General features: G+C 34.4%; 1 protein-coding gene across 13 annotated transcripts in view; it reads right to left on the reverse strand.

The window, feature by feature from the left end:
* Hectd1 (HECT domain E3 ubiquitin protein ligase 1) overlaps positions 1–13,772 on the reverse strand; it is a 98,233-nt gene that overhangs the window by 47,572 nt on the left and 36,889 nt on the right. For all 13 annotated transcript variants that reach the window (XM_027929817.2, XM_071607809.1, XM_071607808.1 and 10 more), the window contains 5 exons: positions 9,494–9,632; positions 9,134–9,304; positions 3,449–3,671; positions 2,609–2,872; positions 2,432–2,508 (listed from right to left, as the gene is read on the reverse strand). In XM_027929817.2, coding sequence (XP_027785618.1) covers positions 2,432–2,508; positions 2,609–2,872; positions 3,449–3,671; positions 9,134–9,304; positions 9,494–9,632 — 874 coding nt within the window. The remainder of the gene's footprint in view (positions 1–2,431; positions 2,509–2,608; positions 2,873–3,448; positions 3,672–9,133; positions 9,305–9,493; positions 9,633–13,772) is intronic.

Below are 13,772 nucleotides of genomic sequence, written 5' to 3' on the forward strand. Positions count from 1 at the left end.
AGAGACACGCCGTCTGATAGAAGAAAAAGTTGGCTACGATCTACATTCGGTGGGGTCGGGCTCCAAATTCCTCAATAGGACACCCATAGCACAAAAGTTAATAACTAGAATCAACAAATGGGACTTACTCAAACTAAAAAGTTTTTTCTCAGCAAAAGAAACAATAAGAGAGGTAAATAGGGAGCCTACACCCTGGGAACAAATCTTTACTCCTCACACTTCAGATAGAGCCCTAATATCCAGAGTATACAAAGAACTCAAAAAATTAGACAATAAGAGAACAAACAACCCAATCAACAAATGGGCCAAGGTCCTGAACAGACACTTCTCAGAGGAGGACATACAATCAATCAACAAGTACATGAAAAAATGCTCACCATCTCTAGCAGTCAGAGAAATGCAAATCAAAACCACCCTAAGATACCATCTCACTCCAGTTAGATTGGCAGCCATTATGAAGTCAAACAACAACAAGTGCTGGCGAGGATGCGGGGAAAAGGGTACCCTTGTACATTGCTGGTGGGACTGCAAATTGGTGCAGCCAATTTGGAAAGCAGTATGGAGATTTCTTGGAAAGCTGGGAATGGAGCCACCATTTGACCCAGCTATTCCCCTTCTCGGTCTATTCCCTAAAGACCTAAAAAGAGCATGCTACAGGGACACTGCTACATCGATGTTCATAGCAGCTCAATTCACAATAGCAAGACTGTGGAACCAACCCAGATGCCCTTCAATAGACGAATGGATAAAAAAAAAATGTGGCATTTATACACAATGGAGTATTACTCTGCATTAAAAAATGACAAAATCATAGAATTTGCAGGGAAATGGATGGCATTAGAGCAGATTATGCTAAGTGAAGCTAGCCAATCCCTAAAAAACAAATGCCAAATGTCTTCTTTGATATAAGGAGAGTAACTAAGAACAGAGTAGGGACGAAGAGCATGAGAAGAAGATTAACATTAAACAGGGATGAGAGGTGGGAGGGAAAGGGAGAGAGAAGGGAAATTGCATGGAAATGGAAGGAGACCCTCAGGGTTATACAAAAGTACATACAAGAGGAAGTGAGGGGAAAGGGAAAAATAATACAAGGGGGAGAAATGAATGACAGTAGAGGGGGTAGAGAGAGAAGAGGGGAGGGGAGGGGAGGGGAGGGGAGGGGAGGGGAGGGGAGGGGAGGGGAGGGGAGGGGAGGGGTGGGGGGATAGTAGAGGATAGGAAAGGCAGCAGAACACAACAGACACTAGTATGGCAATATGTAAATCAATGGATGTGTAACTGATGTAATTCTGCAATCTGTATATGGGGTAAAAATGGAAGTTCATAACCCACTTGAATCAAAGTGTGAAATATGATATATCAAGAAATTTGTAATGTTTTGAACAACCAACAATAAAAAATTTAAAAAAAAAATAAAATAAATTAAAAAATAAAATAAAAAACCAACAACTCAGAAAAAAAAAAAAGAAAAAAAATTAAAAACATTGAGTTGGTCATCTGAGGTCTTTTGAGGTTCCTTATCCATTTCATTTTTTTTTCTTTCTATTTTTGCCTATAATCTATAAATTACTTTGGGTAGTATGAAAATTGTCAAAATGTCATTAAAATAATGTTATTCAAAAGGGGGAAAGGCTGGAGTTGTGGCTCAGTGGTAGAGAACTTGCCTGTCTTGTGAGGCCCTGGGTTTACGACCCTCAGTACTCATATCAACAAATAAACAAAAGATCTATTGACAACTAAAAAATATTTTTAAAAAAGCCTGTTTGATCCCCTGTACTACCAAAAAAAAAAAAGTTTGTGATATTTAATCAGAAATATTAAATAATTTAATTATTTTTCTCGTTAATTCCTGGCTTTGAATCAGTTTTGTTTTGTTTTTTAAGAGAGAGTGAGACAGAGAGAGAGAGACAATTTTTTTTTAATATTTATTTTTTAGTTTTCGGTGGACACAACATCTTTGTTTTTTTTTTTTGTATGTGGTGCTGAGGATCGAACCCGGGCCGCACGCATGCCAGGTGAGCGCGCTACCACTTGAGCCACATCCCCAGTCCTGCCTCAGTTTTAATGTTGGTATTTAGAGTAAGTATAAAGAGTATTTTATAAAAAATAATGAGCAAAGAAAAATAGAAAACTAAAAATGTCATATTTGAAAAGCTTATGTTATATGGCTCAAGGTTTTTGTTTTCTGTTTTTTTGGTATCAGAGATTGAACCCAGGGGCACTTAATCCGGAGCCACATTCCCAACCCTTGCTAAATTGCTGACACTGAGTTTGAACTCTAAATCCTTCTGTCTCAGCTTCCCGAGCTGCTGGGATTACAGGAGTGTGCCACTGCATCTGGCTGGCTCAAGTTTTTCAATGCTTATAAGCTATCACTGAAAATTTTTAAACTCAATATCAAACAGAAAAAAAGCACATTTCACAAATATACCTTTTGCTTTGTTTTTTCTAACTTGGATTTCAGTTTTCTGCCTCTTTTGCCAGTCCAGCCAGTCACAAATTCTGAACCTTAGGAGTGGGACAACAAAAGAACAATTCACATAACATACTTCATTGCAATTTTACATATTCATTTATTCTTACCTGCTAAACTTAGCTACATACTTACCCAAAGAAGTTTCTGCAGTAAATGAATGCTTGGTTCCTCTATTAGATTCAAATACAAAACCAGGTAAATCTTCTTTCAATATTGTAGCTTGCTGACCATCTGAGTTATGAATAGCAATTTCTCCTTCTTTCAAGCATGTTAATGACCAATTCCCTACAGTAAGTTTAGTGGGTCCTGGTGCTGAGAGTATAGGTTGACTTGAAGTAGATGGCTTTACTTGGCCTCGGGCTCTTTGTAACTTCTCTAAGAATTCACTTCTGCTTTCTACAAAGACAAAATACTTAATTTAAAACCTCATTCCTTTAGACTATTCCATGTTCAAAAATAAATAGAAACTACCTATTGGAATGTCAATTTTATAAAAGAAAAATTAGCATAGATTCCTCTGGAATCCTCTCACTGGTTTGATCTACTTAGGTTTAAGCATAAAAGCAATCTTATAGGTGTAATTTTTTAAAAAGGTGAACCTTCTGAGAAAAGATATAACTTGAAAAAGCAATAAACCCATGCTATTTAGCACTACATGACAAAAGACAGATTTATCTAAAGACTGAAAAGATTATAAGTAGCTGTAGTGCTGTTCAATTAACATAGCGATAAAGCTCTTGCCTGAAAAGTAAAAGGCCCTGGGTTCGATTCCCAATACTGCAAAAGCAAAATGAAACAAAACAGAAGGTATTTATGAAATACTTACTTGTATAATTTTTCTGCTATTATTAAAGAAATTGACCACATGATCATCTAGAATGTGCTTACTCCTGTGATAATAGTAGCAAAAATATGAACAGAAAAATAAATTGTAGAAGCTAAAAAAGTATTTTAACTGAAACAAAATATTACCTGAACTATCCGATCCACCTTCAGGACTACCACTTGAATACATGGTAGCAAGTTTTCCATCCAAGATAAATCTGAACCATCCATTACTGCCATTAGACAATTCCAAGGCTGCTGCATCACTCCAAATATATAAGCAGTCCCTTCCCCTAATGATTGACCAGTCTCTCCAATGATATGGTTTACCTTGCTGTAATTCTTTAGCATCTTCTTGTGGTTCATCTTCCTAAATAGGCAAAATTATTCAATGAAATGTAGAAAATAATTTTATTTCAAATATTAAGTATTGTAAAAACTTGACTATGAATCAAATTCAGAAAATAAACATATTGAACACAATTTTCAGTTGCTTATGGTTTAATATGTATTGTGATGATCTAATTACCTATAACTGAATCTTAAAATTATTTAAGTCCTAAAAATGCTAAGAAAACCATATGAAAAATGACCTAAATTATATCATGTTCATTTGAAAGACCAATGGATGAGAGTTTTATTTATATAATTAATACTCTGAAGATCTTGGTAAACTCACTATACATCTCTTGGGTCTGATAATTTGTAACAAATGGAGACTTAGATGAGACCACTGATATTTGAACCAAATGGTGCCTCAGAATCACCAGAGAAACTTCTAAAAAATAAATCCCAAGGGACTAGGCATGTTAGCTCAGTAACAGAGTATTTGCCTAGTATGCCAAAAGGTGTGGGTTCAATTTCCAGTACCACACATATACATACATACATATATTAATTCTGAGCTTGAACTATAGCTTAGTAATAGAGCACATGCCTAGTGCGTGTGTGTGAGGCCCAGAGTTTAATCCCCAGCCCTGCAAAATATAAAAAACAAAATAAATGTCTTAGATAAAGAAAATGTGACATATACGAAATGGATTATTATTTGGCCATTAAAAAAGAATGAAATCCTGACATCTGTGGCAATGTGCATGCAACTAAAGGACATTACATTAAGTAAAATAAGACAGATACAAAAAGACAAGTACTGTACAATCTCACGCATAGGTAGAAACTAAAATACATATAATCTCTTGGAAGAGAGTAAAATAGTGATCACTAGAGGCCAGAAAAGGGAAGGGAAAGTTGGAATCGAAGGAGCTTGGATAATGGTACCAAAATATAGTTAGCTAGGAGCAATAGGTTCTTACGTTTTATAGCACAGCAGAGTAATGATAGTCTATGATAATTTATTAAAAGAGTTAGAAAAAGGAAGTTGAATGCTCCCAACACAAAGATATGACAAATATTTAAGATGGAAATGCTAATTACCCTGATTTGATCATTACACACTGTACACAACTCAAATTATCACAATGTGACCTTCAAATGGGTAAAATTATTATGTCAATCAAAAACAAATACAAAAACTAATTTCAAAGGCCCTCTTCTTGGCCAACTAAATCAAAAGACTGTATCATTTCTATGATCATACAGATATTTTATTTAGAGAATGCTTTTTAAAAAAATGAAAACAAGGGGCTGGGGCTCAGCGGTAGAGCACATGCCTGGCATGCGTGCGACATTGGGTTTGATTCTTAGCACCACATATAAACAAATAAAATAAAGATCATCAACAACTAAAAAAATATTTAAAGAAAAAATGAAAACAAAAATCAACCTGCTGACATTCTGTAGCTTAACCTCAGATCCTGAAAGTTTTCAGAATCTGTCTACACATAAGAACGTCTGCTCTGGGCCAGGATAGATAACAAAGGATCTAGTCTTTCACATCCATAGTAAACCACTATAAACTTGACAAGATATATGGGGAAAAAAATGTATTTTCAAATATGGGACAACTGACAACACAGAATTGGAATCCCCAAGAAAATGAAAGCAACAAACCAAGAAACAATTTCCTAGCTGGGGTCACAGAAAGTGAGGGAAAAAAAAAAATAAGTCTAGCAGTATAAATTGAGAAAATGGGGATAAGAGTTTAAGGTATTAAAGACAACTGGATTATTTTAAGGATGAGTTTGGGATTAGGGAAATAAGCCAAAAACACCTGCAGAAATCTGAAACATGGTTTCAACTGAGCATTAGACTACTAAGGTATAGGGTCATACTCTAAAGAGTGGGCAAAAAAACACCTGGAATGTTGTAAGTGGAACAAGATCAAGAAATCATACAAGTGACTGTCAAGAATTTAAAGGGAAACATCAACATAAGAGAAAAACCAGAAGGAAAAGATGAAAAATACAACACCTAAAATGAAAACCTCACTAGATGCGATCAGTGCAGGGGGAGAAAAAAAAAAGATCAGCAAAATCAATCAGGCATAAAGCAAAACAAAAACGACTGGGGGCGGGAGGGTGGGGGGGAGACACAAAAAAAGAAAGAATGCTTCAGTGACCCATGTGACAATAAAAAGTAGTTTAATATGGGGCTGGGGATGTGGCTCAAGCGGTAGCGCGCTCGCCTGGCATGCGTGCGGCCCGGGTTCGATCCTCAGCACCACATACAAACAAAGATGTTGTGCCCGCAGAAAACTGAAAAATAAATATTAAAAAAAAAAAAAGTAGTCTGATGAGTGTGTAATTTGAGACCAGGCAAAAAAGAAGAAACAAATATTTCAAGTATTAACAGCCAAATATATTACAAATTTGACAAAAGCTATAAGCCCATAAAGAAACTCACAAGAACACAGTATCAAGCAGTAGTACACACACACAAAAAAGCACAAAAGTGAATCCATACACACAGGCACATTACAGTAAAAACACTGAAAAATCGGTGATAAAAATCTTTTAAAATAGGGAGAGGAGATATATCCAAAGAAAACAACTTCTTATCAGAAACTATGCTAATAAAGTAGCAATGAAACTTTTTTTGGGGGTATTAGGGATTGAACTCAGGGATACATGATCACTGAGCCACATCCCCAGCCCTATTTTTTGTATTTTATTTAGAGACAGGGTCTCACTGAGTTGTTTAGTGCCTTCAGGTTGCTGAGGCTGGCTTTGAACTCAGGATCCCCCTTGTCTCGGGCTCCTGAGCCGCTGGGATTACAGGCGCTAACTGAAACACCTTTAAAGTATTCAAAAATGATAAACTATAAGTACTGTAGACACTGAAACTATTCATTAGAAATGAAGATGAAACAGGTTGGGGATACAGCTTAGTGCTAGCAAGCTAAGACTCTGGGTTCAACCCCAAGCATTTCCCTCCAAAAGAAAGGTTAACTAGTATTTTCAGATCAACAAAATCTGACAGAAAAAAATTTTGATGAAGTCCAACTCATTCATTTTTGTGTTTCTAGTATAATATTTTTCCCCCCAGGACTGGAGATTAAACCCAGGGACTTTGCCACTGAGCCACAACTCAAGCCCCTTCAATTTTTATTTTGAGACAGACTGTTGCTAAAATGCCCAAGCTGGCCTTGAATTTGTAATCATCTTGTTTCACTATCTCAAGCAGTTTGGAGTACAAGGGTACCCTACCACACCTGGATATACTATAATTTTTTAAAGATTCATTTAAGAAATCTTTGACAAAAGCCATGGTATGAAGAGCTGAAGAGTTCCTTTTTCTCTCTAAAGTTTTACAATTTTAGTTCATATATTTCAGCATGCATTGCTGTTAATTCTTATATATGGTGTATATATTAAGGGTCAAGTAAAGGTTCAACATTTTGCATATATTATTAATTTTCAAAAAGATCTTCATTTCCTGATTGAATTGTTTTAACAATTTTGCTAAATATCAATGACCAAGTATACTTAAGTCATTAATCTATCTACAGACTACTGTCATAGTCTGCTTTATAAAAGAATTGGAATTTGGGGCTGGGGTTGCGGCTCAACGGTAGAGCGCTCGCCTAGCATGTGCGAGGCCCTGGGTTCGAACCTTAGTATCACATAAAAATAAATAAATAAAACAAAGGTACTGTGTCCAACTACAACTAAAAAATAAATTTAAAAAATAAAATAAACATTGTGTCCACCTACAACTAAAACAAATATTAAAAAAAAAGAATTGGAATCTGCTTCAACTTTATTCCTTTACAAGGTTGTTTTGGCCATTGTAGAGCCACTGTAGACTCATTCACATATGAAGTTTTAATTTGCTGATTTCTATGAAAAGACTTCTGAGGGGCTAGGGTTGTGGCTCAGCGGTAGAGCGCTCACCTTGCACGCACAAGACCCTGGGTTCGATCCTCAGCTCCACATAAAAATAAATAAGTGAAATAAAGGTATTGTGCCCAACTAAAAAATAAATATTAAAAAAAAAAAGACTTCTGGGATCTGTTGAGATTGCTATAACCTATGTCTCAGTGGTTCAATCCCTACCACCAAAAAAACCCAAGGAATAAATGTAGACAATACATTTGTACATTTGTTTTTTCTTAAATGCCATAGCAAATCTGATGATTCACCAGGTCTAAGAAACACACTCTTTCACATCCCTTAGGATTTTGCAATTACTACTCATACACTACTGTTTGCTCAAAAACATTACCATTTTATCATTAACATAGAGTAAGCATACACTAAATGTTAGGAATAAATTTTGCTGAAAATTAGTTGATAGATGAGGTATATTTTAAATTTGTAATCTATGGCAAAAATGTCAATGAATATTGAAAGTAGTATACAAAATTTAATGAAAAACAGCATATTTACATAATCTCAAATTATTAACTTTACAGTAGAGAAACACGGCAGACATAAAGTTATCAAGGGATTCAAGTTAACATCATCAACAACAGGGTAAACACACATTTATTTCTGAGAAAGTACATTAGGTAAGAGAGGAACTCAACATCACTTTTCAAGTATTCCTACTAAAAACACACACACTCTTTTACATCCCTCAGGATTTTGCAATTACTACTCATATACTATTATTTGCTCAAAAAATTACCATTTTATCATTAATATAGAGTAAGCATTCACTAAATCACAAAATCTAATCACAAAGAAACACAACACAAATGCAAAGTGAAGCTCTTTGTCTACATTGTCCTTACTCTTCAAAAACACCAAAGATATGCAAGGAAAAAAATAAAGCTGAATAAACTTCATGTGTTCTCAGGATCATGACACCAACATGGATTAGACTCTGAAGGGAGGTGTGGGGGACACGACTGCCATGAAGGACATTAAGGAGGATGGCAAAATTTGAATGCTGACTCTGGATTAAATACTTGTTTTATATACATACTAAATCTTTTTTTCATGGTGCTAGGGATTGAACCCAGGGCATCACACATGCTAGGTAAACTCTCTACCACTGAGTTATGTCCTCAGTCCTTAAGTATTAAACTTTCTGATTTTTGATAACTGTAATAATTATACTAGAAATAGTATGGGGGGGTTCCCCCCCCACTTTTGGTTATTTAGGTATACTAACTACTGGATGAATCCAGCTTACCCTCAAATAATATTCTTAAAATATATACATACACTCAAGTGTCTGTAAAAATGCTAAATGGGGCAAAACAGTAACTAGTGAATGTAGATACAGGGTATTTTTATTTTCCTTATCTATATTAGGAATTTTTCTGTCCACTTAAAATTATATCAATAAAAGAAAAATTACCAATTAAAAATAAATATATAATACTATTTCATATTACAATTATTGTGCCAAAAAAATCATAAATTGAAAATACATTTCCTTAAAACAAACCCTATTCCTGATACCACAATCATTAAGACTACTCACTTTTTCTGGTTTTGATTCCTCTTCATTCTCGTCATCAGAGGAAGGACCTGCCAAAGTTGACACTTTGCTAATTACACCAAGTCTGGCTAGCTGATCCAAAAAAATATCACCACCTTTATCTACTAGATCTCTTATGATCTGCAAAGCCAGCAAGTGACCATCATCATCATCCTGAGGGGAAAAAGGGTACATGACAGCAAGGAAATTAAGAGAAAATGATAAAAATAACATTACTTGCCTAAAAAAATACAGTAATTTGCACAGACAAAATGATTTGCTAAAATTAAAACTTTTATTTTATTAACTACCATCTAAAGAAAATTAAAGCTGCAAGAGTTTCAAGAAAGGTAAGAAACTAACCTCTTGATCAAGAACAGTTGCAGTGATTTCCACTAATATCGTAGGCAAATTGTGACCAACATCAGAATCACAAACTTCTTTTAACAGTGCTTCAGAGCAAAAATGAATCATTTTTCGAATCAGAGCAAGACTTGCTTTCCTTGAAAAGTAAAAAAGAATAATTTTATTAAGCCAAGTTAAGAAGATAAAATAAATCAATGTGCAACTGTACATTCAGGAAAACTAAAGTATCCAACACTAAAGTGTTTTGTTTTCTGTAGTACTGAGGATTGAATCCAGGGATGCATTACTTCATCCCCAGTCCTTTTTATTTTCGATTTTGAGATAGGTTCTCACTAAATTGCCCAATGTGGCCTCACACTTGCAATCCTCCTGTCTCAGACTCATGAGTAACTGAGATTACAGGTCTGCACCACTATGCTCAGCCAACATTAAGTTTTATACACTGCTTAAAAAAAAAAAAAAAAAAAAAAAAAAATATATATATATATATATATATATATATATATGTAAATATATACTTGATAAAAGGATACAAAAAAATACGTAATACTACCATAAGTTTGTTTACTGTTGAGGTAACTGTACTTCTTATTATTAATGTATTGAGCTCATATTAAATTTACTATTCTATTATACATTTAACCAGTGTCACTGTTAAAACACAATGTTAATTTTATAAAATCAAGTAAAAAGTATTGCAATTACTACAAAATTAAATAGTATATAACTTGTAAGTAACCTAAAATTTTCTATAACACAAAATACAAAGCTCTAACAACTTTAAATACCTGGTAGTCTGCATGAACAACAAACTATGAATTCAAGTATTTTTGTCCTTGTCATTTTAAAATCCAGTTTAGTATAGCTATTTCTCATAAATAGATACCAATAATCCCATGCCTGAAAATATTCTGACTTAATTTGGCATACCTCTTTTCTTTTCACCCACTCCTTGCTTGTAACATGAGAGACATTTATAAAGCTATACAAACAAACCTCAATTTGATAACAAGCAACCTGTTCTTTTAAATTATATATACATTCTCCCACATGGAAATTATAACAGACCAAAAAAAGACTGTTCTATTATATGAGTCAATAATCAATTCATTTAACAATTGTTTTTGAGCATCTAACAATGTTCAGGATACAAGCTATAGGTATCATTAAGGTTGAAGTGACTAGATGGAAGAATAGAGAAGCAAAAATTGCTATTAACATCCTAGAGAAACACCTGACATAGCTGTATTTCTACAGCATAACTCTTTCTAGCTGAATTCACAACATATTGTTTTAATAAATGTGCCTTATCACACATTCAAGTACATTATAAAAATGTTAGGTGGACAGAGGGCAAATTGTCCTAATAGGATTAGTGCTTGCAGTTTTTGTTAATAGCTATTTTTTGTTAAGTTATAAAATTAGTATTTATGTATGAGTTTTATGTCATGATTTATTTCACTTAACAACAGCATAAGAACATCTGTTGCCTGTTCTTTCTATCATATACTGAGCTGTTATGATTCTGAGCTAAGAATGCGTTACATACATACTCTTTGTATAAGGATAGTATCTCCTGGACATATTTGCTAATAAATACCAATCTGCTGGCATATTTATTTGAATTAAGAGTTTATATTTTGATGATTTGGGAATTTTTTTTTTTTTTGCCATGTAGTAGTTGATTTTTTAGAAATTATTTCTTAATATTTATTTTTTTAGTTTTAACTAGACACAATATCTTTATTTTATTTATTTACTTTTATGTGGTGCTGAGGATCTAACCCAGGGCCTCGCACGTGCTAAGGCGAGCGCTCTACCGCTGAACCACAAATCAGCCAGATTTTTTTTTCATGATAAATTTAAAAGATTTATTTAGGCAAACATGGTAATGTAAGCCTTAGTCTCAGCTATTCAGAATAGTAAGGCAGGAGGACTCCTGGAGCTTATAAGTTCCAATACCACCCTGGGCAACATAGTAAGATCTTGCTTCTCAGAAAAAATAAAACAGGGGCGTGGTAGCACACACCTGTAATCCCAGCAGCTCGGGAGACTGAGACAGGAAGATCGAGAGTTCAAAGCCAGCCTCAGCAACTTAGCGAGGCACTAAGCAACTTAGCGAGGCACTAAGCAACTTAGCGAGGCACTAAGCAACTCAGTAAGACCCTGTCTCTAAATAAAATACAAAGTAGGGCTGGGGATGTGGCTCAGTGGTCGAGTGACCCTCAGTTCAATTCCTGGTACAAAAAAAAAAAAAAAACCACAATGGACAGGGTGGCATAAGTCCATAATCCTGGCACCTCTGGAGGCTAAGACAGGAGGAACAAAACTTTGAATCCAGCCTGGGCAAGTCAGCAAGACCCTTCAACAACAACAAAAAAGAAGTTGGGAGGAGGGCAGGGAATAATATAGTTCAGTGGTAGATCCCTTGCCACGCATATGCAAGGCCCTGTGTTCAATGCCTAGTGCTGCAAAATAAATAAACAGGAGCTGGGGATGAAGCTCAGTGATGGAGCACTTGCCTACTATGCCCAAGGACCTGAGTTCAATCCCCAGCACCACAAAACAAACAGAGAGGAAAAAACATACAATAAAACAAAATGACAGATTTAACTAATGCAAACAATTTTCAAAAGCCATTCATTTAGAGGAGTGAAAGGAGGGGAGGGGGCATGAGGGTAGCAATGACAGTAGAATGAATCAGACATTATCACTCTATGTGCATATGTGATTACATGACCTGTGTACTCTGTATCATGTGCGTGCAGAAGAGTGAGAATTTATACTGTTTACACGTATGATGTGTCAAAATGCATTCTACTATCATGTATAACTAATTAGAACAAATAAAAAAACTTTTTTTTTTTTTTTAAATCATTCTTCCAATTAAGGTCTAACTAGAGAACACTTTGGTTTCCTAAGGGCTTTTTAAATTTTTATTTTAAATTCTCTAGAATCTGTGATTTAGAACAAAAGATTAAAAAAAAAACAAAAACAAAGCTTATTTTAAAATCAGACTACAAAGATATTCTGGTACCATTTAAGAAATAATCATCCTTCCACTAAATGTTCAAAGCAACCTCCATTATAATACACTTAATTCCTGTTTATAACTGACTTTTGGGGTATAGTATTCTTCTATTGACTAACACTCTTCAACTAGTCACAACAGAAATTTCATTATTAAAAGTTTACACTAACTTTCCATGCTTTTCTTTAATAATCTCACCTATTTATTCTTCCAGATGAACTTCAGGATCTGTCAAGTTCTAAAACAAATTCTATAACTTTTTTTTTTAGGACTGCATAACTTATAAGTTATATTTTAGAAAAATTTATATTTTGAGATTATTTAGTATTCTCATCCAAGAACAATTTCCCCCTTTATCCCACCAAGTCTATTTTTCTCAGTCAAATTGATTTTAAAAATAAACAAATGGATCCTCAAGGATCTCTGAGTTGCTGAAAAGTAGATTCAATCTTTGTCCAGTTATTAACATTAGCTCCTAGGATGCTTACTTACCAGACCTCTTTAAAATTCAATGTAGCCTATCTTCTAAGACTAAGTGGAGAATTCCTTCGTCTAGAATCCTCAGAGGGAATAACTGGGTTTTTATAAAACTGATATCACTATTCGCTGTTTTCACACCTTCACTGCTCTATTGTCTGCCTTTTATTCCCTGAACAGACATCATGCACAGGCCAATACAGATAATAATAGTTAATGTTAGTGTATATCAACACTCCTTCAAACTGATTCAGAGTTGTTTACCCTTCAAAAAATTTTTAATCCAAAATGGTAAAACTTGAGATTGTAACTTACTTCCCTTTAATATTGTTAAGTAATTCCAAAAAATGAACTATCATTTTTCATATATCTGTAAGATATTAGGCACTAGGCTAAAACATGTAACATTTAATTTTTACTCTCAAACCTGAAGAGAATTAAGTATAATTATCCTCATCTTAGAGATGAAGCAACCAAGACAGAAGTTAGTTTTGCCCATGGTCACCTGTCTAGGAAGTGGCAATCCTAACATTTGGATATAGTTTGACCTCATTCCAGAGTCCAAGCTCTTCACTGATATACTGTCTTTCTAGCCATTATTAAATGTAGCTGCTAATTATTACCTGGGAGAATTTTGCATCAAATATGCTAAAGCTAAAATTATGTTTAGATAATCTCCAAATATTTAAAAGGATGATAGAAAATAATCACCTAATAAAAGAATTCTGTATACCACAGCATATTTAATAATTTTCTGCTGGCATTATC

This window comes from Marmota flaviventris, chromosome 2 (assembly GCF_047511675.1).
Source record: "Marmota flaviventris isolate mMarFla1 chromosome 2, mMarFla1.hap1, whole genome shotgun sequence".
NCBI classification, from domain to species: domain Eukaryota; kingdom Metazoa; phylum Chordata; class Mammalia; order Rodentia; family Sciuridae; genus Marmota; species Marmota flaviventris.